Source organism: Natator depressus, chromosome 1, assembly GCF_965152275.1.
Source record: "Natator depressus isolate rNatDep1 chromosome 1, rNatDep2.hap1, whole genome shotgun sequence".
In the NCBI taxonomy this organism is placed as follows: Eukaryota; Metazoa; Chordata; order Testudines; family Cheloniidae; genus Natator; species Natator depressus.
Genome location: NC_134234.1, coordinates 107,765,705 through 107,791,690, shown reverse-complemented (window position 1 = coordinate 107,791,690; position 25,986 = coordinate 107,765,705). Strand labels below are relative to the sequence as shown.

Here is a 25,986-nt window from a genome sequence, read left to right as displayed (position 1 = left end):
AGGGCCATGCCAGTGGGAGACGGGGAGCCCCCCCACCCTGAGAAAAGCGCCCCCCCCCGCCCCTAGCCCCCTCCCACACACCCAAACTGCTGCTGCTGGCCCTGGGGCTGCTCGGCTTGGGCAGCCCCTGAGCCAGCACCCGCCACTGTAGAAGTCACGGAGATCACGAAATGTCACAGAATCTGTGACCTCCATGACAGACTCGCAGCCTTACCAATGATCCATCTAGCCCAGTTCTGGTCTTCCAACAGTGGCCAGTGCAAGATGCTTCAGAGGTAGTGAACAGAACACGGAAATTTATCAAGGAATCCACCCCTCCATCCAGTCCCAGTTTCTAGCAGTCAGGGGTTTAGGGACACCCAGAGTATGGCGTTGTTTCCTTGACCTGATGCATTTATAGTAGAAGTCCCTCCTTTGTTAAGCAACCACAGTTCTGTAGCCCTTCAGACAGGTTTCATTGTCTCCAAAATGTCAACAGATACGCACAGTACAGATTTTACTTACTGGTGATTCAGCAACAGAATGGCCTTTCGTGTCTCAATTAAATATACTTCCCTAAACTTGTTAGAATATTTTATATGTAAGGAAACAGACCATTTTAAAGCTTTTCTGCCTTACAGAATCACAATTAGATTTGTTCTTGCTTTAAACCAATGTAACATGGGTGTGTTCTGGATAGTTCTGTGACTTCTAATGCATTGCATGTAAGTTGCCACATTACCTTCTCTCTCTTGTGTTATATTTGTCTATATTAATGTCTAATTTCATCATTTACAATAAGGACTGCACTAAATGCATTATTCATCGTTGTAGTCTATACTCTGTTTTAAGACATAAAAAGCCATTCATGTCTAAATGCAAACCTGATTAAACAAATGACATCTGAACTATTTAAAATGAAGAATTCACTGTTTCTTTCCTTGGTGTCATTGAATTCTGCTTTATGCTCTGAATGGTTCTATTCATCTGAAGGAAAAGAGACCACTTTCGAGTTCATTCTCTTGTTGGAACTCTGAATCCTGACCCAAAGATTAAAATGTCTCCATTCTTCAAGACACCGTGTCAGAGGAATGCCACAGAGAAAGCATTAGCTATTAATTGCACAGCTAGAACATACAGTACAACATTAGCGCACAAACTGTAAGGGGAATAAACGTATTAGTTTTAATGTATTTGGAAAGGGACTAAACAAAGATAAAAACAATAGCTGATCATTACAGAATCACAAACAAGAGTGAACAAGGTTTCATGCAAAAATATAACAAAAAGAGTGCTAAAATAAAATGCATAACACATAGAGCCATTTGCCCTCTCAGGGCTAACTCCAAAATTAATTTTTCCAACACGGATTTCCCATAAAACAATATGTACACACACAAAACTTTCCAAAGCTGAGAAGAAGGAAGGAGATGAACCAACATCAAGAACATGACATCCTGAACATGACAAAGTGCTCCAGTACCAAAGTGAAAGAAATTTGCTGGAGACTTGAAAAAAGCCTCAGTACCATGGCAGTCTCTATGACACAGCAAATCTTCTGAATGTACATTCTGTTTCACAATGTAATAACTGCCTGAAAATCTGGTGACTAAATAATATTAACCTGTACAGAGATCGCTTGATTTTTTTGAAAAAAATCATTTAAAAAGGTCGCAAATATTTCAACATTTTTAAGAATCAATATGCAGCAGTACCCCCGGGAAATTAAAATGCACTGAACAGTCAATATCACTGTGCTGTAAAGCCCTACTCAAAAAGGTAAGTTACCAGATTCACCTACTTTGTTTTAAATCATTCCAAAACTCTGCTGGTGCGATGCAATGCTATTAGACATGCACATATTATTAAAAGTCATTTAAAATACATTAAACTTCTCCTTTAATTGACTTTCCTGTCTGCATAAAGAGTGATGACTGTCATTGTATACAGCATTTTTGTTTCTACTTTGAGAAGCATTTTTTTTAAACCTGGTTCACAGAGATCTAAATGCCATTTTTCTGTGCCACCCTGCCCCCAGCCACTTTCAGTATTACTTACCTACCTCACGAGGAAGTTGTGAGGATTAAATGTCTGTACAGCACTTTGAAGATATAAAGTTCTATCAAGTGCTCAGTAGAGTATTACAGTGCCTCTCCAGAGCACTTCTGAATTCCTAATCTCACCACCATGCCTGTATTCTCTAATAATCACCTTTCTTGCCTTTCCTGCTTTCTGCATGTTCTGGCTGCTGCAAGACCCCATGAGACCTCAGAGACCTTGTTCTCAAAGCTCCATCGCAACATTTGCACAGATAAGTCTGGGTACCAAAGGAACGGGTCGTTTTCATTGAAAGGGCAGCTTTTACAATACGTAACACTAATGAATGGCATAGAAAGCTGAGCTCATCCAGTGCAAGCTTTCCCTTAGTCACAAGGCATGGAAAAATCAAGCGTGGTTAACAGTTCTGTCACACAAACCCAGTAACCTCCCTAAGGCAAAAACTATCACCCAAAAATGGATTTAAATGACCTACATAGAACTGAGCAACTTTCAAACCACATGAAAAGAAAATCAGATTTTGTTACAACATTAGGGACTTGCGGCACATTACCATTTTGTCACACCACTACCATTGCTCATCTAAAGCATCACCTCATTATAACAAATAAAAATCATTGTGTACTTTGCTTTTATCACTGGAATTCAACAAGCCACATCCTCAAACATGAACTCCTAAGCAGGGCATGCAAATGTTACACATGCACAAATTCTACATCTACAAGCAAACAAAGGGTACTTGGAGATTTGTAATGAACTATTTTGCGCATGCAAATGCCAGCTGATGCAGCTTGGAAAGTTTGGCCTTATAGAAGGGCTCTCATTTTAAAGCATATAGGAACAAATAATGGAAAATTAGAGTCAGAAAGTGAACTATTGCTTTACCTCGTTTTCCACCCCTAGAACAGTCACTAGAAATCCTCTACTTGAATTTGTGCTATTTGCATATAGTAGACCATTATCTTATAGACTTACATAATAGAGAAATAAAACTTGACACATTAAGCTTTATTATTCTATAATGGTAAACTAGCAAAAGGTGAAAGTACAAATAATTTTTTTTAAAGCCTGTCCTACAGGGATGTCATGTGATAACATGCCCACTTTGCAGCATCTAGTTACTTATTTATCCTTCATTTAAAGTAGTGTATTTCATTGTTAATTCTACATCTGGTTCAGATTATGTAGTTCTTAAGTATCCTTATATGTCAAGATGGATGGGCTTTGCATCAAAATAATTCACTGCAATTTATTATTTATATATTCCCCTGCCAAGCACATATCTTGTCCTGCATACTCAATTACATAGTGTAATATGTACTAAATCAAACTTACTTTGAGATCAGAATGTATGAAAACAGTTTATTAATTGCAGATGGTGCTCTATAAATTGATAAAATAAAATAACATTATCAGGGAGGAGTGGGTAGCATATTTGTGGAAAGAGCCCTGAGGTCATCAGATTATGAGATTTTCCACTGCCCTGTCCCATCCTGGAAGGGGAGTTGGCAAAATTTCCCCCACCATATTCTGAGTTTGCTCTGAACTGCACTTTGACTCCTTCCTCCTTCCATGAGGGCTGTCTAGTATCACAACTCTTTCTCCAAAAACCTACTGTGAGGCTTGAACATAAGAACGGCCATACGGGGTCAGACCAAAGGTCCATCTAGCCCAGTATCCTGTCTGCCAACAGTGGCCAATGCCAGGTGCCCCAGAGGGAGTGAACCTAACAGGGAAACACCAAGTGATCCATCCTCTGTCGCCCATTCCCAGCTTCTGGCAGAGGCTAGGGACACCATCCCTGCCCATCCTGGCTAATGGACATTGATGGACCTATCCTCCATGAATTTATCTAGTTCTTTTTTTAACCCAGTTATAATCTTGGCCTTCGCAACATCCTCTCATAAGGAATTCCACAAGTTGACTGTGCGTTGTATGGAAAAAATACTTCCTTTTGTTCGTTTTAAATCTGCTCCCTATTAATTTCATTTGGTGACCCCCTAGTTCTTGTGTTATGAGAAGGACTAAATAACACTTCCTTATTTACTTTCTCCACACCAATCATGATTTTATAGACCTCTACTATATCCCCGTGGAGATTCCTGCCATGCATCAATATGTTACAAGAACAACACGACTAGAACCCCACAAGCACCACCACATCCAAGCTTGCCAGTTTCAAAACACCCATACAAGAGCTAAGATTTTAGGGCAATCTTGTTCAAGACCAGGAGGTTGGAACCGTGGCAATGGGTCTATTGGCATTGTTACACTCTGTCCCTAGGTTAAGCAACGATTCCCAACCTTAACTCCCCTGTAGTTTGCCCATGAAGAGTCCATTTACTTCAGTTTTCTGTAGAGGGAGGAATTTTACCCCTAATACAGACTGACAAATTTAAAAAGTATTTATTGTTTATGAATGAAGTTTCATACCCAGGATAAAATTTTCTGAAAGCTTCAACCAGGTCAAATTTTGATTTATGTTCATATTTGAAAACCTCGTACTAATTAAAACACTAGTAATAAATGTAAAACGCTGATCAAAACAACAGGATCGGTCCTGCTTTGAGCAGGGGGTTGGACTAGATGACCTCTTGAGGTCCCTTCCAACCCTGATATTCTATGATTCTATGAACACAGAGCAATAGGCAGAGTGAAAAGAATTTTAAAAAACTAGACATACCCAAGAGACCAAAATGTATGTGATGTAAACTAACAGCAGTACTGCAAAGAATGCTGAGCTTTACATCCTTATTTCAAAGGGAGGCTTAGATACTAGCTTCTAAAAGATTTAGTCAAAGTCTAGAAAACTGAATTTCATACCTTGATTATTCTTTTCCCTTTAGTCTCTGCCAATATTGAAGTGCCATTTACTACTATTTATGAAGAAATAAAACTAGAGAGATACAGGCTGCACCTTTGTTCAACATAAATGTTTATACTCTAATAACTTTAGAAGGGTTAATCCTCAGACAATAAATGCAAAATGTATTCTAAGTAAAGGCTGCCATGTTCATAGAATCATAGAATATCAGGGTTGGAAGGGACCTTAGGAGGTCATCTAGTCCAATCCCCTGCTCAAAGCAGGACCAATCCCCAACTAAATCTTCCCAGACAGGGCTTTGCAAGGCCTGACCTTGAAAACCTCTAAGGAAGGAGATTCCACCACCTCCCTAGGTAATCCATTCCAATACTTCACCACCCTCCTAGTGAAAAAGTTTTTCCTAACATCCAACCTAAACCTCCGCCACTGCAACTTGAGACCATTACTCCTTGTTCTGTCATCTCGTACCACTGAGAATAGTCAAGATCAGTGGTTCCCAAACTTTAAAACAACCTGTGAACCCCTTTCACTAAAATGTCAAGTCTCGCAAACCCCCTCCTAAAAATGAGTATTTCCAGGGATTTTCTCCTTTCATCATAGAATCATAGAATATCAGGGTTGGAAGGGACCGCAGGAGGTCATCTAGTCCAATCCCCTGCTCACAGCAGGACCAATCCTCAACTAAATCATCCTAGCCAGGGCTTTCTAGGGCTTCACCACCCTCCTAGTGAAAAAGTTTTTCTTAATACCCAACCGAAACCTCCCCCACTGAAACTTGAGACCATTACTCCTTGTCCTGTCCTCTGCTACCACTGAGAACAGTCTAGAGCCATCCTCTTTGGAACCCCCTTTCAGGTAGTTGAAAGCAGCTATCAAATCCCCCCTCAATCTTCTCTTCCGCAGACTAAATAATCCCAGTTCCCTCAGCCTTTCCTCATAAGTCGTGTGCTCCAGCCCCATAATCATTTTTGTTGCCCTCCGCTGGACTCTTTCCAATTTTTCCGCATCCTTCCTGTAGTGTGGGGCCCAAAACTGGACACAGTACTCCAGATGAGGCCTCACCACTGCCGAATAGTGGGGAATGATCACATCCCTCGATCTGCTGGCAATGCCCCTACATATACATCCCAAAATGCCATTGGCCTTCTTGGCAACAAGGGCACACTGTTGACTCATATCCAGTTTCTCGTCCACTGTCACCTCTAGGTCCTTTTCTGCAGAACTGCTGCCTAGCCACTCAGTCCCTAGTCTGTAGCAGTGCATCAGATTCTTCCGTCCTAAGTGCAGGACTCTGCACTTATCCTTGTTGAACCTCATCAGATTTCTTTTGGCCCAATCCTCCAATTTGTCTAAGGCCGTCTATATCCTATCCCCACCCTTCAGCGTATCTACCACTCCTCTCAGTTTAGTGTCATCTGCAAACTTGCTGAGGGTGTAATCCACACCATCTTCCAGACCATTAATGAAGATATTGAACAAAACCGGCCCCAGGACTGACCCTTGGGGCACTCCGCTTGATACCGGCTGCCAACTAGACATGGAGCCATTGATCACTACCCACTGGGCCCGACGATCTAGCCAGCTATCTATCCACCTTACAGTCCATTCATCCAGCCCATACGTCTTTAACTTGCTGGCAAGAATACTCTGGGAGACAGTGTCAAAAGCTTTGCTAAAGTAAAGGAATATCCACTGCTTTCCCCTCATCCACAGAGCCAGTTATCTCATCATAGAAGGCAATTAGGTTAGTCAGGCATGACTTGCCCTTGGTGAATCCATGCTGACTGTTCCTGATCACTTTCCTCTCCTCTAAGTGCTTCAGAATTGATTCCTTGAGGACCTGCTCCATGATTCTTCCAGGGATTGAGGTGAGGCTGATTGGCCTGTATTCCCCGGATCCTCCTTCTTCCCTTTTTTAAAGATGGGTACTACATTAGCCTTTTTCCAGTCACCTGGGACCTTCCCCAATCGCCATGAGTTTTCAAAGATAATGGCCAATGGCTCTGCAATCACATCCGCCAACTCCTTTAGCACCCTCGGATGCAGTGCATCCGGTCCCATGGACTTGTGCTCGTCCAGCTTTTCTGAATAGTTCTGAACCACTTCCTTCTCCACAGAGGGCTGGTCACCTCCTCCCCATGCTGTGCTGCCCACTCCAGCAGTCTGGGAGCTGACCTTGTGTGATATTATTGACATAAACTGGGACCGTATAGATCATTGTTGCAACCAAGGTCCTGTAGTGGCACCAAATCTGGCGTAAAGGGGGTCAAATGAAGCGTCTAAGACAAGGTTATGGTTTGCTGGATATGATTATGCTGTCTAGATGTGTGTATCATTTTTATAGTTAAAATTATGAATATTGGCTCTATACTGTCTGTATTTCAAACTTGTGCTATGCTTCTGGGGAACACTCCAGACAAGTTGGTGTCAGCTCTGCCTAGCCTGCTTGATGGTCCATTAAGGACCATCAGCTATGCAAGTGACCCATTGAGAGAAGGCAGACGCCTTGTGACTCAGCAAGGTATGCAGGGACATGCCTATGGACAGAACTCTGAGGCTTTTCCAGGCCCTGTGATGGACAGCTTGTCTTTGGAACGAAGAAAGCAGAGACCACATGGCAAGAGAATATAAAAAGCTGCTGCAGCTCCTCCATCTTGTTTTCAATCCTGCTTTTTACCTCTGGAGGAACTTTGCTACACTGAAGCTTTGAACCAAGGACTGAAAGACCCGTCCCAGCTGTGGATGTACTCCAGAGACTTGATTTGAACCTGCAGTTTATTCTATCACTGCTGCAAGCCTGAACCAAGAACTTTGCCATTACTGTATGTAATTGATTCTAACCAATCCTAGCTCTCATCTATATCTTTTTCCTTTTATGAATAAACTTTTAGATTTTAGATTCTAAAAGATTGGCAACAGCATGATTTGTGGGTAAGATCTGATTTGTATATTGACCTGGGTCTGGGGCTTGGTCCTTTGGGATAGAGAGAACCTTTTTCTTTTACTGGGGTATTGGTTTTCAGAACCATTTGTCCCCATAACGAATGGCACTGGTGGCGATACTGGGAAACTGGAGTGTCTAAAGGAATTGCTTGTGTGACTTGTGGTTAGCCAGTGGGGTAAAACCAAAGTCTTCTCCATTTGGCTGGTTTGGTTTGCCTTGGTGTGTGCACAGAAACCCCAGCCTTGGGCTGTAACTGCACTGCTTTAAGCAATTTGTCCTGAATTGGCACTCTCAGTTGGGTCCCGCCAGAACCAGCATTGTTACACCTTGTTCAGAGGTGAAGACAGAGGCAAAAAAAGCATTGAGTACATTAGCTTTTTCCACATCGTCTGTCACTAGGTTGCCTCCCTCATTCAGTAAGGGGCCCACACTTTCCTCGATTTTCTATTTGTTGCTAACATACCTGAAGAAACCCTTCTTGTTACTCTTAACATCTCTTGCTAGCTGCAACTCCAAGTGTGATTTGACCTTCCTGATTTCACTCCTGCATGCCTGAGCAATATTTTTATACTCCTCCCTGGCCATTTGTCCAATCTTCCACTTCTTGTAAGCCTCTTTTTTGTGTTTAAGATCAGCAAGGATTTCACTGTTAAGCCAAACTGGTTGCCTGCCATATTTACTATTCTTTCGACACATCGGGATGGTTTGTTCCTGTAACCTCAATAAGGCTTCTTTAAAATACAGCCAGCTCTCCTGGATTCCTTTCCCCCTCACGTTATTCTCCCAGGGGATCCTGCCCATCAGTTCCCTGAGGGAGTCAAGGTCTGCTTTTCTGAACTCCAGGGTCCATACTCTGCGGCTCTCCTTTCTTCCTTGTGTCAGGATCCTGAACTCGACCATCTCATGGGTCACTGCCTCTCAGGTTCCCATCCACTTTTGCTTCTCCTACTAATTCTTCTTGGTTTGTGAGCAGACAGACCTATTACCTTGTGCCTAAGGTCACTGAAGAACAAAGTGTGACTTCATGAAAAACATCTCTGGTCCTATTTGGGTGTAAAAATTTCAATTTTGAAACTAAGAATTTTGGAATTTAACTTGGTCAAAGTTTGAATTTCTGAATCAAAAAATATAAGATAGATAATATCCCCTCCCCCCCACTTCTCCCATACTTTGAACAAAGCCAACCCTTTCTCAAGAGGCCCATTTGTGGGTCATAAAATGGCATGGAACAAACATCTGAATACATTATTGTGAAAATGAGTCAGATTTTTTTCCGTTTTCTTTTTTCATTTTCACATCAACTAGCTATCTAGACCCAACAAAATGAAATAAAATAGCTGGGATAAGAGAGAAAAGGCAAAGAGAAATGGCACTAACTGATTCCTTACTGACAACTTCAAACCATAACAGGATCATGCACATTTCCATGGGATGGTATCATTGAGAAAATCACTTTACAGATCAAAATTTTAAGATTAACATTTTCAAATCAAGGAAAAACACAGGAGTGAAAAGTGAGCAATGTTTTAAAAACCCAGAGCAACACTGCCAATTTTTTGAAGTTTTCTGCTGAAGATTACATACCTTTACACACTTTAAGAAATTATTAAATAGCAAGTTGATTGTCATGTTACAGTTACAAGCATGATTCCTTCAGATTGCAAAGGGTACATGGCAGAACCGCTATTTTTTATCCTGGCTATCAGGTATTGGATGCAATATATGACCCATCAGCAGCCCTCCATTCCCAATAATATTAACTACTGAGACAGGTTTCAGAGTAGCAGCCGGGTTAGTCTGTATCCGCAGAAAGAAAAGGAGGACTTGTGGCAGGTTCTGATGAAGTGGGCTGTAGCTCACGAAAGCTTATGCTCAAATAAATTGGTTAGTCTCTAAGGTGCCACAAGTCCTCCTGTTCTTATTGAGACAGGCACTCGAGGGCAGCGGTTCTCAACTGGGGGTTTGGTTTAAAAGGTGGTATCAGGGGGTCTGCGAGCCCTGGAGCCCCGACCTGAGCCCACAGGCGGAGTTTGGGGGAGGCACGGGGAAATTGCCTCCCCCCTGCAAACAGCAGTGCTGTAACCAGAGCTGGGGCAAACCCAGGCGTGGCTCCATCCCCACCCTCTTTCCCTGACCCCTGAGGCTCTGGCCCCTGGCCAGGTTGGACATAGGAAGCCACAGCCAGGCAACGTGGGGCCGGGCTGCTGCCCTGGCTGGTACCATGGAGCACCATGGTGTGGTGCTTCCCTGTCTCCTCTGTCTGCTGCCGGTACATGGGGCTGTGGCTGCTCCTTAGTTCCCAGCCCCCTCTGATTGCTTGTGGGGTCCCAGCTCCAGGGCTGACAAATCCCTCGGGGAGCAACGACCATAATGACGGGGCCCTCCCAGCACACAGCCCCTCGCTACCCTCTTCCTACATCCTGAGCTACCCCCTGCCTGCACGGAGCCCCAGCTACCCCTCTTGCTGCACCCTGAACTACACTCCTGCCTGCACACAGCCCTAGTTACCCCTCTCCCTGCACTCAGAGCTACCCTCTTGCCTGCATACAGCCCCAGCTCCCCCCTCCCTGCACCCTGAGCTACCCCCCGCCTGCACGCAGCCCCAGCTACCCCCTCCCTGCACCCTGAATGGTTTTCAAACTTTTTGAGCTGAACCTCCCACCCCTTTGAATTATTATTTTTGGTTGCGCACTCCCCCCTCATGCCAGACAGGTTGGGGGGCCTGCTGAGGTGACTCAGGGGGTGGAGGTGGCACTGCATCCCTGGACTCTGCCATGGGGAGCTGGCCTGAGCCTGCTCCCCAGATATAGAAGTCAAACTATGCCTATGCCCAAGCATCCCTCCTCCCCTACAGCTGAAGCCTAAAATGGGCCCCACCCCCTGCTGGGCTCTGGCATTTTTATAGCAGGTTGAGGGAGCCTCAGAAAGAAAAAGGCTGAGAATCCCCGATATAGGGGTGTGTGTGTGTGTGTGTGTTTTTTTCAAATAATTGAGCTATATACAATCATTGCATTCTTCGAGGTGGTTCCTGTTAGCTGCCGCACTTCTTCACAAAACATAATAACTATCAAACTATATCAACTATCAAACGATAATATCAAACTAATAACTATAGTCTCTACTTTAAGAGCCCTGCTGAAAATATATTAACACATAAAAAAAAAACAGCTGCACCAAAGAAAAAGAAAAAGACTTGATGTTATGACATCAAAGACCAGTAGTTTACAATTAACACATTTATCATTTTTGTTAACAAGATGACAGAACTTCCATAAGTACCCATATTTTATAAAATACGGGATGAAAGCTATTGTATTCATTAAAAAAAGCAAGAGTTTTATAATATTATATCTTGTATCTACGAAAGAAATGTCAGTAATATGCTAAGAAAATATATAAAATATATCAAAGGTTAACCACCTCTGTCTTCACATTTCCTCTTTCTGAAAGTTCAGATAAACTGTGTAAATGAGAGGTCCCAGCAGCTGATTACTCAGTTATGTAGGTTGATTAAAGAGCACAGCAAAGTAGACAGGGAGGACAAGAAACGTCTCTGCCAAAATGTTTAACCTCTTTGGTTTAAGACAAAGGACAAGTAAAGTATAACCTTGTTAATTTAAAATGACTGGAAGAGACTTACTGCAAATAGCTGATTTTTGCAAATTAACAAGTGAACAAAAAAAGTATAAAATGCACTCCAGAAATAAACTTTCTTCACTTACTCTGTCACTGTTTCGTTCAACTTATTTAGGATCACACTTATAGCATATTCATAAATGTACAACAGAATATTTTGTAAAAATAGTGAAGGCCTTGGTAATGTGAAAATTCACTACAGCCCTTGGCTTTTCAATTTTGGCTAAGAGGTGGCACTTTTTATACAGATTCTGAAGTGAGCAAATTATTGAGGTTCTATTATATATAATTCAGAATAAGGAAAGGGCTCACTCACCACATTGTAATAGCTTTTGCTAATTGCAGACGTATCAAAACCTTTGGGAGGACTCTTCAGTGTTCCTGATTTGGGGGAGACTGGTTTTTCTGAAATGTAAAATGTTTTGTCAGTGGGATGCAATTTCATATTTCAACACTAGAGGTCAAACAAGCTGCTCTAAGATCACTGAAATGAGATACAGTGGAAACAATGCTTTCCTGAGAAATGTACAGAGCTGTGTTAAAGTCAAGTCTTACATACTAATACAGGATCAAAATGGTGTATATATTCACAAAAGATGAAATTCCAGCGCCACTGAAGTCAATGGCAAAACTCCCATTAACTTCATTGGGACCAGGATTTCAGCCAATCAGAATAACTTGATCAAAATATCTTTTGAAAAGTGAACACATTATCACAGGCAGGCTGTGATTTTAAAATGAGATATTTGCAGTAGTCCAGAAGGTGTTATATGTTTAGACAAAAGCAGTAAATTACTTTTGCTTTCACTAAATTAAAATGGATAAAAGCAAAATCCACGAAAAAAGTCTAACTTTACTATACCTGTAGTTTGTAGAAATAAAATATAAAAAATTGTACAAGTTAGTACAGAAATAAAACGATTTACCAGATGATCTTCTGGAATATTAATTACACTTATTATCTATGTAAAACAAATGCCTCTGCGCTGAAAACAATTTCTCCATCAACACAGAAGATGTGCAATTTTCCAAAAATAAACAAAAAACAAAACAAAGAAAACTCCAACCAACATCCCCGGAAAACGCAACCCTGTAAAAAGAATCTATTCCTCAATTATGCTCTCTGTGGAGAGACAACATATGTCTGCAAGATTAAAATGACTGTCCTGACAGCTTGCAGCACAAGACCGAATCACTTAATGAGCTGTTCTGAGAGTTGCCTCTCTCAGCAGTACATACAGACACAAAATAAACACTCCCAACCCTCCTTCCACCTCCTCTTATTTAACACTAGTGGGATGCAAGAATTTCAAATGTAAAGCTGCTCTCTGCTGAATCAGAAGATGGGATATACAGTATATAGAGTGTCCTCCTGACCTCGTGCACATGACTGAAGTAACAGAACTGAATGAGCGCACTCTTTTGGCAATTGCCAATTATACTATAAAAAGGCTTTATTCATCTGGACATTATGCTCCATTCACTTCATATTAAAACAGACTGGTTTCATAGGCAGACTTCAGACAAGTACCTTAGTTACGAATACCAGATAGCGAAATGACAGATTGTCTGAGATGAACTGTAGTAGGATCAAAACACTCCTACTGAAAATCTAGGCATGCCTCTATTTTGAAGACAAACTCCTCTGTTCAGTCAAGCTTTAACTCATAAATATAATTTTATTTAAAATTTAACTTTAATTCTGGTGAGTTGATTTTTAAGAATCTGAGGTGAGACTCTCAGGTGCAAAGCAGCACCTTACATCACATGAGGAATCTACCATTGAGTTGGATAAACCAGTCATGGGAGGGGGATTCTCCGGTGGCTCTTTTGCTACTCCCCATCACACTGCCAACCGGGAGGAAGTTTCCAGAGGAAAAGGGGTGTGGGCCAGGATAGGCCATGCTGCACCAATACCCAGCTGTGGCTTTGGGGCTGGACAGCAGCTGTTAATTTATAGCCATCCACAGGCTGCCGTGCATTATTCTCAGGGCCTGGCCATGCACACAGGATTAGGCTGTGTGAAGAGGTGATGAGATACTCTTTTGCCTTCACACCCCACAGCTTCCTTGTGCACGCTTTGGCCTGACCACAGGATTTGGTGCAAGTGATTGATAGCTTTGTCCCTCAAATCTTTCTTTGCTCTGACATCAGGGAAACATGGATACATTGCTGAGGAGTAGTTCCAGAGAATAGCACAACCATGCAGAGCCAAAATCAGAAAAGCTAAGACACCAAATGAGTTATTTGCCTTGTATGTCCCTTACCAGGTGTAAGACGAGGTTCTTTAAATACATTAGAAGCAAGAGAGGGATGAACGAAAGTATAGGTCCTTCTAGTTAACAGCGGAGAGCTAACAACAGATAACAACATCAAGAAGGTTGAGGTGTTTAATGTCTATTTTGCTTCAGTCTTTGCTAAAAAGGTTAATGGCGACCAGACACTCAACACAATATTAACAATAAGGGGAAAGGAACATACCTCAAAATAGGGGAGAACAGGTTAAAGAATATTTAGATGAGTTAGATGAAGTCAGAAATTCATCCTAGGGTAGTTAAAGAACTAGCTGAAGCAACCTCTGAACTATTAGCAATCATCTTCGAGAACTCACAGAAGATGGGTGAGGTTCCAGAAGACTAGAAAAGGGCAAACATAGTAACTAGCTTTAAAAGGGGGAACGAAGAGGACCCAGGGAATTATAGACCAGTCAGCCCAGACACTGGAACAAACTATTCAACAATAAGTATCTAAGCACCTAGAGGAGAATAGGACTATAAGGTCAAGGACAAATTATACCAAACCAACATAATTTTCTTCTTTCACGGGGTTACAGGTCTAGTAGATGGGAGAAGCAATAGATATGATAGATCTTGATTTTAGTACAGCTTTTGACACAGTCCCACATGACATTCTCATAAGCAAAGTAAGGAAATTGAATCCAGATGAAATTACTATCAGGTGAGTGTACAACTGATTGAAAGACTGTATTCAAATATCAATGATTCGCTGTCAAACTGGGAGGACATATCTAGTGGTCATCTTGCAGGGGTCAGTCCTGAGTCTGGTACTCTTCAATACTTTCATTAATTACTTGGATAACGGAGTGGAAAACCTGCTTATAAAATGTGCAGATGACACCAAGCTGGGAGAGGCTGCAAGCACTCAGGAAGAGAGGATTAGAATTCAAAAGACCATGACAAATTGGAGAATTGGTCTGAATTCAACAAGATGAAATTTAAGAAAGATAAATGCAATGTACCATACTTAGAAAGGAAAAATCAATGCACAACTACAAAATGGGGAATACACAGACTAGGCTTCAGTGCGGGGTGGTAGGCTGTAGTGACTGTGAAATACTAACAAAACGTCACATCCACCACAATCTCACCACTGCCGAGAGGACAGTTATACAGTCTCTGAAATCCAACCACTGATAGCGATCAAACCAGCAGACAAAGGGGGCACCATCGTGGTCCCAACAGTGCTGACTACGTCAACGAGCCCAACCAACAACTCCCTCCGTGTACATCTACACTGCAATAAAAGACCCATGACATGGTCACAGCTGGCCCAGGTCAGCTGACTCAGGCTCATGGGACTAAGGCTGTGGGGCTCCAGCCCAAACATCTACACTACTATTTTTAGCCACAGAGTCCGATCCCTGCGAGCTCGAGTCAGTAGACCCGGGCTCTGAGACTCGCTGCCATGGATTTTTTAATCCAGCGTAGACATACTCTCCGACACCACTTCCTATAAAGAACTGAACGAAAATCCCACACCACAATGCATCCAAGAATTTGAGGATATCATCACATCTTTCTCCAAAGAACTCCAAGAGAAACTCTACAACCTCGTCCCCCATGAACCTACCCCAAGGGCCTTCTACTGGCTTCCCAAGATACACAAACAAGAGAACCCAAGCAAACCTATCACATCTGGCCACAGCACCTTACTGAAGGAACATTGGGACTCAGACACCATTCACCACACAAAGGACCAGCTTCCTCCAGGACTCAACCAGCTTCCTCTAGAAACACTGCAACTTTAACAACCCCAGCTCAGAACATTACCCTCGCCACTGTGTATGTCACCTCCCTATACACCAACATCCCTCACAATGACAGCATTGCTGCCTGCCTCAAACATCTACAAGACAACGGACAACACTCACATATGCAGCCCAAACACATTTCATCCTCACCCATAACAACTTTACAAGCAACAACGAACACTTTGTCCAAACCATGGGAACAACCATGGGTACTAAGATGGCTCCCCGATATGCCAGCCTCTTCATGGGCCACCTTGAGAAAGAATTTCTGAAAAACACCACTGTGAAACCAATGATACACCCGAGATAAATCGATGATATTTTCATCCTCTGGACAAAGGACCTAAACTCCCTCAGAGATTTCCACTGCAACTTCAGGAACCAGCACCTGTCTATCGAACTCTTTTTAGAACCTTTCCACACTAGCATCAACTTCCTAGACACCATGATCAGCTTCAACAATAGAACCCAACAGACAACTATATACAAGAAACCAACGGATCACCACACCTACCTCCACAGATTCAGTAACCACCCCAAACACACCAAGAAATCGGTTATCTACAGCCAGGCACTCAGATAGCACAGAATATGGGCAAGGATAAAATCCAGGATACACTCCTTAACACACTTAAAACTGCCTTCCCCAAACAAGGGCATTCACCAGAGAAGTAGATCACATCATGGAACAGGTCCACCCAAACGCCCTGGGAGAATCTACTTCCATGCGGGGGCAAGAAAAAAAATGGCTGCACATCCTTAGTTGTTAACTATCACCCCATCCTGAAACCCACACAAGGTATCATTACACAATTACAACCCATATTCAATGGGGACCACATCCTGAAAGACATCTTTCCCAAACCTCCTCTTCTGGCCTTCAAACAATGTCCCCACCTTGCCAAGCTTGTCATCAGAAGCAAGCTCCCTACTGACCAGGACACACCAACTCAAAGGGGCACCAGAGCCCGACAGAACAGATGCAAAAGCTGCAGACATATCTCCACTGTTATGATGCTCAATACTCCCCCACCACACACCTTCCAAGATCCATGGGTCCTACACATGCCTCTCACAACATGTGGTGTACCTCATGCAGTGCATCTAATGCCCCAACAACGCTGTGGGCGAAACCAGACAATCACTTAAATGAACTCGCACAGAAGAATGATAAAAGACAAAATCATATCACATCACAGGAGGGTTGAACACTTCACAAAGCAATCACTCTATATCTAACCTCTCAGTCCCTATGCTCAAAGGAAATCTGCACAACACCTTCAAAAATCAAGCCTGGGAACTCAAATTCATAACGTTGTTACATACTAAAAATCATGGATTTAATAAAGATGCTGAACTTATGGCTCTTTACAACAATCTATAACTCACTACCCTCCTTTGTCCTATGACTGCAGAGGAGTTAATTTCCCAGTTCACCTTGAAGGGTCTTACAACATGTGAACTCCTTATGCAAAACAATTTTTTCCACCTTGTATTTAGCTGTGACACTCTGGGTAGCTTTCCCAGATCTGAGGAAGAGCTCTGTAAGCTCAAAAGCTTGTCTATTTTACCAACAAAAGTTGGTCCAACAAAAGATATTACCTCACCCGACTCGTCCATCACACACACACAGGTGGTCTGAAGACTATCGTAATACAGAGGTTCTTAAATTGTGGTCTATGGACTACCATTTGCTAGGGACTTGTAGAAAGCTGGCTGGTCATATAGTGTTGGCTCTCTTCTTCCACCTACTACATCACATAAGCTTGGCAAGCTGGTGAACTGAGCAGACAAATAATGTCCATTGATCATCTATTTGTTGACCATGCTTAATTATTAAAAAATATTCCAGCGAGAATGCCCTGATATAGGCAAAAGCCTATCTTTTTCATTGCATCCCGGTGCCATCTGTTAAGACTACTTAAATGCCTTGATCATTCACTTTACCATATGCTACCACCACCTGTTAGGAAAAAGGTGACCAACTGAAAATGGAGCATCTTGACTGGATGCAATCTTCTGGAACTAACAGTGCACGTGTGTGTGTATAGATATTCTTCCTTGTATACCAGGACATTAACATACATGCTGGTTTACAATTTAAAGATATAGTTCCTGCCTAAAAGAACCTACAATCTAAACTGATTAGACAAACATAGGGTATATCAGGGGATGGCAACCTTTGAGAAGTGGCATGCCAAGTCTTCATTAATTTAAGGTTTCGCGTGCCAGTAATACATTTTACATTTACAGGGGCCCCCCGACAGAACCCCAGACTGGCAGCGGGCTGATTGGGGCCGGCGGCTGCAACCCCCGGCTGGCAGGGGCCAGCGGCCGGAACCCCAGACCGGCAGCGGGCTGAGCGGCTCAGCATACTGCCAGTCTGGGGTTCCGTCTGACACCTGCGCTGCCGGTCTGGGATCCTGGCAGCGGGCCGAGGGACAGAACCCCAGACCGACAGTACAGGAGGCAGACGGGACCCCAGACCAGCAGTGCGCTGAGCGGCTCAGCCTGCCGCCGGCCCCGGGGTCCCGGCCGCCGGCCCCGGGGTCCCGGCCGCCGGCCCCACTCAGCCTGCTGCCGGCCCGGGGTTCCGTCCATCCAGGCCGGCAGGGGGCTGAGCGGGGCTGACGGCCGGGATCCCGGCTGGTAGCAGAGTGCCACTAAAAATCAGCTCGCGTGCCGCAGGTTGCCAACCCCTAGGGTATATCTACACTGCAATCAGACACTTGCAGTTGGCCCGTGCCAGCTGATTTGGGCTCGTGTGCCTTGGGCTGTGGGGCTGTTTATTTGCAGTGTAGATTTCAGGTCTCAGACTGCAGTAGCTCGAGCTCTAGGACCCTCCCATCTCACAGGGTTACATCGTGAGCCTGGAACTCTATGCTCCAATTAAACAGCCCTGCAACCCGAGCCGTGGGTTTTTAATTGCAGTGCAGACATAGCCACAGAAATTAAGCCAGAAGGGAGTGAGGGAGAGAGAGGAAATTTCACGGTCATTAAACCTCCTCCCCCAACAAAAAGAGAAAAGATGCACAGTCATTAAGCTGCTAAGAGAGTTAGCCTGCTGCTCACCTATCATAAGTGCATTTCAAAATGACTTTTCTTTTTTAGTTGCTACGTTTGTTTTATTTAATTTCATTTTTCTTTCCTTTTTGTAACTGTTCACCCTTGAATAATGTTCACATTTAAATGCTAGCCTAACAATGATAAAAAAAAAGGTAATAATCATTATTCTTTCATTTTTTAGAACTTCACTGGGTTTCACATTTTTCCGAGTTAAAACAACTCAGTTAAGAAATAGGCCTAATTAAAAAAAAAGTTAAGTATCTATGGCTAAGCTTACTGCGACCATAAAGTCTTGCTCTTTTTGTTACTGATGTTACTGTTCTAATAAATTAGTGCTTTAAAATATTTGACCATTTTTGACATTCATTTGATAAAATTTGACCAATCGACCAATTATTTTTTGGACTGGTCAAATATCCAACCTTAAAATCACATTCAAGTAAGTAAAAATTCATTCCTTTTCCCTTTAAAAAACTGCTTTAAGTTACTAGATATTTTTGTTGGAATAGATAAATAATTAGAATTTCAGACTATGAACTACTCAGCTGAAACAACTCTTATCAATTAACAACAGAGCCATAAGATCAAAGTTAGATATTCCCAAATCACTTGGTAGATTCATTATATACTGTATTTTGAGTGAATAGCCCTAAACAAATTCAACTTTTAAAACCTTTTGAAATATAGGATTTGTTTAACTGTAGAAATATAGGTTTTGATATAGCACGTCAGATAAGCTGTCAGATCATGTCTGGTATTCTGCCTCTGGTTGGTGCCTTGCTTCATAAGTGGGTATAAAAAGAGCCACAATGGAAATGACCAACGGGGTGATGCAGCATGTGGAGGTGGAAGCAAGGAAGGGTGAGATGAAGTTACTTTCTTAGTATGAATAATCAGAAATAACAAAACTTTTCATTTTTGTAGCCTCTTTCTTCAGAGGATCTCAAATAGTTTGACAAACGTTATAATGCATAATTTATTAACACAGTGGTTCCTAAACTTTTTACTAAGCCAACCCACCACATTCATTTTGTCGACCCATCTTTACACGTAAAGAATGTGCATGTGTGTAAATATACGTACAAACACACACACACTTTCTTTTTTAAGTAATTCAAACAAAAGAAAAAAGAAAAATCAAAACATTACATGCTTTCCACACTACTAGTACCCCTGCCCAACTCCATTTCCCTCTCCCCTCCCCAGCTAGGCCTCCTCAGATTCCTACTGAAGTTTTCCCCTGCCTTGCCCAGGCCCACAGCCCAAGCTAGCAGGGGAGGCCCTGAGGAGGCAGGGGATATTGGAAAACAAGCCCACTTCACACTCACTTGCAGCAGCGGCTCCTGTCCCACAGCACTGGGCCTGGCTACTGGGTGTTGAGACACAGCCCACGAGGTCACAGCACCATGTAGATTTGGCCTAGCCCCCCTCTATCATGATGGAGGGGAGGCCATGCTAAACTCAAGTGGTGCCGTAACCCAGTGGTGCCGTAACCCAGTGCATGTCATAACATTGGGGCGGGTGCTTCTAGGATGCGTGTGGCAGGGAGTGCCATTGGGGGCAGTGACTAGCAATCCACCTAGACCAGGGGTGAGCAAACTTTTTGGGCAGAGGGCCACATCTGGGTGGGGAAATTGTATGCAGGGCCGGGGCAGGGGGTTGGGGTCCGGGAGAGAGTGCAGAGTGTGGGAGGGGGTGCGGTGTGCAGGAATAGACTCAGAGCAAGAGATTGGGGCAGAGAAGGGGTGCAGGGTGCAACAGGGGGCTCAGGGCAGGGAGATGGGTGCACGGGGGTGCAGGGTGCAGCAGGGGACTCAGGGCAGAGGGTTGGGGTGCATGGGATGCAGGGTGCGGCAGGGGGCTTAGAGCAGGGAGTTGAGGGGGCAGGAGGGGTTCGGGCTCCGGCCTGGCACCGCTTACCTAAAGAGGCTCCGGGGTGGCAGCGGTGCGCACTGGGGCCAGGGCAGGCTCCCAGCCTGCCTGCCCTGGCCCCAGGAAGCAGCCGGCACCACATCCCTCCGAGGCCCCTGGGGGAGCGTGGGGGCACAGGGCTCCATGCACTTCCCTTGCCACGCCTCCAGGTACCTCCCCCGAAGCTCCCATTGGCCACGGTTCCCCGTTCCCTGCCATTGGGAGCTGCGGGGGGCGGTGCCTGGAGGCAAGAGCAACACACAAAGCCCTCTCCCCCCCCACCCCACCACCACCCCCAGGGACGTGGTGCCGGCCGCTTCTGAGAGTGGCGTGGAGCCTGCAGCACCACAAGGGGCAATCCCACGGGCCAGATCCAAAGCCCTGAGGGGCTGGATCTGGCCCGCGGGCCATAGTTTGCCCACCTCTGACCTGGACCCTTTCCGCAACCCACTGGTGAATCGGGACTCACCGTTTGGGAAACACTGTTTTAATATACCCTATGTAATAGGTACTAACCCTATTAAACATATGGGGAAACAGACAGAGGCTACATAATTCACCCAAGCAAATCCAGTAATTCACCCAGTGAGATGATGTCAGAATCAGGAATAATACCCTGGTATCCTGTCCCACACTCGTCACTAGGTAACACTCCCCTCATTATTATGTGACACAAAGCGCTGAATGCCATAACCTCTTGCATGTGTGAGCCTTCTGTCGTAATGAACTGACTCAGAGACCATTTCTTGATAAGACTCAACCCCCCAGGTCCCAGTTTTGTGAGTCCCAGTTCCTTTCTCAGTGAAAATATGTAAAAATCTAAAAATCAAATCCCATAAAAACTAGCATCTGACCCAGCACTCAAAGGGACAAATCTAGAACAAGGATGGGACAAAGAGGTCACTTGTTACTGCAGTTTCCATTCTGAGTAACCAAGAATTATATTCCTTCCTATCTAATTCTGATTAAATAAATAGAGAGCTCGCACCTGTAATCATCATTACCATCAGAGATCTACTTCCCAGAGCCTGATTAAAACATTTTCTTTAAGCTCCAGGTAAACTCAAGATTTCCCCCCCCCCACACACCCTTGTTATAGCCCATAGTACCTGTTACACAGAGTAGAAATGCTCACCCTTGTGCTCATGACAACAGCTGGGAAGACTATTTGAATAACCTTTTATAAATGCACATAAAACGTCTCAGACTGTCTGAAACAAATGATTTTAGAGAGACAAGGTGGGTGAGGTAATATCTTTTATTGGACCAACTTCTACTGGTGAGAGAGACAAGCTTTCAAGCCTACACAGAGCAAAACCTGAAGAAGAGCTCTGTGTAAGCTCGGAAGCTTGTCTCGCTCACCTACCTTCTCTCTCTCATATCTGGGGACCACAGCTATAACAATATTGCATACAACGAACGATTTTGTCCTTTACAAATAGCTGCTTTTTTAAGAGACTGCAAATGGCTCTGAGCCACACCTGACTCTTTCCAAGTTTTTTTAGTTTTAGTTTTTTGTTAGACAATAGAAATATTTGTCTGGTTTATCTTCAATTCAGTCTCATGCTCTCTGTCACTCAAGGCTCTTCCATGTGTTGCAAACTTACATCAGGTTTATTGTCATGGGACAAACTATTTCCTTGTACTCTAGAACACACTTCTTCAGCAAAACATTTCAACCACAACTTCTGCAAGATTTATCACCTTAAATTCCTATCACTAGACTGTGTGAGTTAACTGTTCTATTTGCACCTACACTAAATTTAAATTCCTAGTTTCCTTATATGTTTGTACAGCACCAAGCGCATTATAAGTGCTCAACAAATCTACTTCGCAAGTCTACATTCATTAAGACAGCTGATTTGAAAAAGAATCTAAGTAGCAGGTTAAATTTTAGAAACAGAAAGCGGTAAAGATATTTTATGGGAACAGAGTGGCAGGAAAAGTAAAAAAAAATTATTCAGTAAGTCAACAGTACGTAAAAATAGTTTAATAAAACCATATCGTCTCTCCTCACTATTACAGCCTGGCTTAAATGCTGTCTCCAAGGCTAAGAATTTGAATGAAAGACCAAGCAAGCAATATCTCTGCTACAGCAAAACAATCAGAAGAACTAGTGCACAAATGAAGGCAATGGGAAGAAGTAAACCATACAAGTGAAGAAAGCTGTTGGACAACAAACATTAAGACAGAACGTACTACTGAAAATAGCATGGACAGAAAAACATGATTTTTATTGCTTCTACTCTCTTCCTTATGTCAACTCGCTGTGAGAGTGATCAATGCCAAATGGTACCAATCCTAAAAGGTTTCCATAAGAGAAAGTTTACAGGACCAGGTCCAGTAACAGTTCATAGGCAGGTAAGACATGGCCATGCCTTTTTTCCCTTGGAAATTAGTATGCTACATAACTAAGAGCGTCAGGCATCTGACTACAGAATATTTTTTTTTTATTTCGGGTGTAATTAGAAAAGAACATTAAAGTTTTACCAAGTGATCGCATGATTGATTAAAGATCTGTGAATCAAATGACAGTCACATGTAAGTACCTGTATCATTGCCAAGTATGATTTCTTATTCATCCCAAACTAACCACCTCTTAAAACAAGTCTCCAGATCTCTCCTTTTACTAATCAAGACACAGCACTGCCTATGTGAAATGACACATTTCGCACCTTCTTAAGTTCACTTTTGTGATTTTTTAACAAAAAAGACATGCTATCAAATACATTACCCAGTAAATATTTTTATCCAGCAAATCTTTTTTGCCCCGTCATATGTAGTAGTTACCCAGAGGGATGAAAATAAGCATATTCTCTCACTTCAAATAACTTTCTATCTGCTGCTTAAAATATCTCTTGGAAGAAAAGTAAGTACTCTGTAGGCTTTAAAGGGGACCAAAAGGGAAGCAAAAAAGACGTACCCTTCTTTTTGATTCTTTACAATGTAAACAAAGGCTTAAAAGGGGTTTATTTTTCTGACAGAAACAAAACCTGCTTTTTGTTTATCTCAAACAAGATGCCAAAAAGAGTTTTAAAACTGCAATGACAAAATGGAGAATAACTGGTGAGACAACAGTATTGCCAAAAAGGACCTGGGAGGTTATAGTGATCAATAATTGAATTTGAGTCAACAGTATGACGCTGCAGTTGAGAGCCTGAGGCCCACGACCCGGGTCTGGGCCTGAGAGCCCGAGGCCTGGCATCTGGTGTCATCGCTCGCCCCCCGAAACATTCCTCTGTACCCTTCTGGGGGGGGGTGGGGGGCACACCCCACCTTTTTGGCTGCCTCACTGAGAACTGTGTCATGTTGGTCTTGTTGAGCTTGAGCTCAGTCCCCTTTGGTTAATCAGTCTGATCTCTTTGCCATTTATTCTGCTTACTTATCTTATACCTTTATTTCCTTTACCCAAAATAAAGAAATTAATAAACTCCAACCTTTACTTTATTTGCTTGCAATCTTTATTTGTTTGCAACCTTTTGAATCTCTGAGTCTCTGGCTTATAAATGCTGGCAGAGAGATTTTTTGCTAGCAAACAGGGTACAGATCCTGCCAATTATGCCACTGTGATGTTTTTCGGGGCACCCAGGGCTAACAGTCACCTTGTTACCACCTGCCTCCAGCATCAGGTAGTGCTGCATATATTTAGGGCCCTTCCAAATTCATGGCCGTGAAAACCGTGTCATGGACTGTGAAATCTAATCTCCCCTACGAAATCTGGCACCCAGCCAGGGGCTCCTGCCCTGTGCAGAGCTCCAGCTGTTAATCCTCTGGGGATGGGAAGGGAGGAGAGTTGTTCTTCCCCTGCAGGGGCTGTTCCTGGAGAGGGTTAGACCCACCTCTGGGATCTCCTCCAGTTGCAGAAAGCTCGGATGGCTTCAGCTGTCGCCTCCCCCCGCCGCACAAGACTGCGGCTGGAATTATAACCCTTCCACATGGGAAGACTGCAGCCCCAGCTGTCAGCCCCCCACTGGGACAGGAGACTGCAAGGAAAACCAGACCAATGGTAATCCACCCCCCATGCCCTGCGGCCCTCACTTCTGTGCTGCTGTTGGAGGTGATGCTGGCTTTACAGCAGGGCACGCAGACAGCAGCCTTCCTCTCTGGCTGCCCAGCTCTGAAGGCAGCACCCCTGCCAGCAGAAGAGAAGAAGGGTGGCAATCCCATGCCCTCTCCCCACCCCAATAGTCTTGTGACCACCCCCCCCCCAAACCCTGGCCGCTTTTTGGGTTGGGACCCCCACGGTTACAATACCGTGAAAATTCAGATGTAAACATCTGAAAACATTAAATTGATTGATTTTAAAGCTCCCTGGCCATGAAATTGACCAAAATGGACCAGGAATTTGTTAGGCCCCCGACACATATTGCATGGGTGTTAACTCCCTAACAAAATCAGCCTATCAGCTACTAAAGCACTCTCCCTCTTAAATCACAGGGAACATGTGCATAAGCCAGTCTAAAAGGCAAAGACAAGGCTTGTAACAGATGCACCCCAACCTCCTAGTCCTTTCGAAGTGGCCCCTGTGGAATCCAGCCCCAATCACTGGATGCACCCAGAAATCCCAGATCCTCTGTTCCCAAAGGAACAGCGTATCTCAGTTTACCAATTTTATCTTAGACCACCGCTCCTGTACGACAAGTTTACCAATTTTATCTTAGACCACCGCTCCTGTACGACACACAGCACTTGACCTCCATTATAAAATGAAAAGGAAATTTATTTAAAGAAGAAAGATTTCACATAAAAAAAATCAGTGTGACAGATGGGAACAGTTACATGTATATCATCATAACACGCATCCAAATTTAACTAACAAGTTATCCTCCTGTCTAAAGAAGCTAATCTTGCCCAAAGTTTATGAATATTATATATGTATGTATGGGTGTGTGCACACTCACCAGTATTTTTCCCTTTACACTGCAGTCATAAAAAATGTATAAAAAAAATCCAGTGTGTGGAGACAATTTATTGAAATACACAATGAAATAGAAAGCCTGTCTCCTCTCAAAATAATATGCATATTTTGAGCAGGGAGACAGAAAAAAATCACTTTGAAAATGTACAAAGGCATCCTTAAAATATATAGCTAGCAACATAGAAGTACGGTCATTCATACTTACTTCAAAAAGATAAATGTTTTATGAAAAATATGACATGTTCCATTTAAAAACTTGCTTTGTCTTGATGAGGGGAAAACCGAAAACTTTCAATTCCATGTTGTTGGGAGATTATCTTTTAAGAACACTCAGGCTTCTTTAGATATTATATGCAAAGTACAGAACGTTAAAAGTCAAAGGTTGTCCATGCAGTGGTCAATAATAAAAAAGCACAAAGGGCATTCCTTTCCATGAAATGCCTATGTACTAACCAGCCTAGGTAGATGCTAAAATTTTAGTAGAAAATGTGGAGAGCCTCCCTTGGAATCTTATTGATAAATAACAGAAGTCAACATCAGAACAAACGCACACACACACACACACAAATACTGAAATCAATAGTTATAGGTGACAAAGG

The 25,986-nt window shown here is 43.2% G+C and overlaps 1 protein-coding gene across 4 annotated transcripts in view; it reads right to left on the bottom strand.

The window, feature by feature from the left end:
* ARHGEF7 (Rho guanine nucleotide exchange factor 7) overlaps positions 1-25,986 on the bottom strand; it is a 189,298-nt gene that overhangs the window by 76,658 nt on the left and 86,654 nt on the right. For all 4 annotated transcript variants that reach the window (XM_074963778.1, XM_074963783.1, XM_074963800.1 and 1 more), the window contains one exon: positions 11,758-11,846. In XM_074963778.1, coding sequence (XP_074819879.1) covers positions 11,758-11,846 — 89 coding nt within the window. The remainder of the gene's footprint in view (positions 1-11,757; positions 11,847-25,986) is intronic.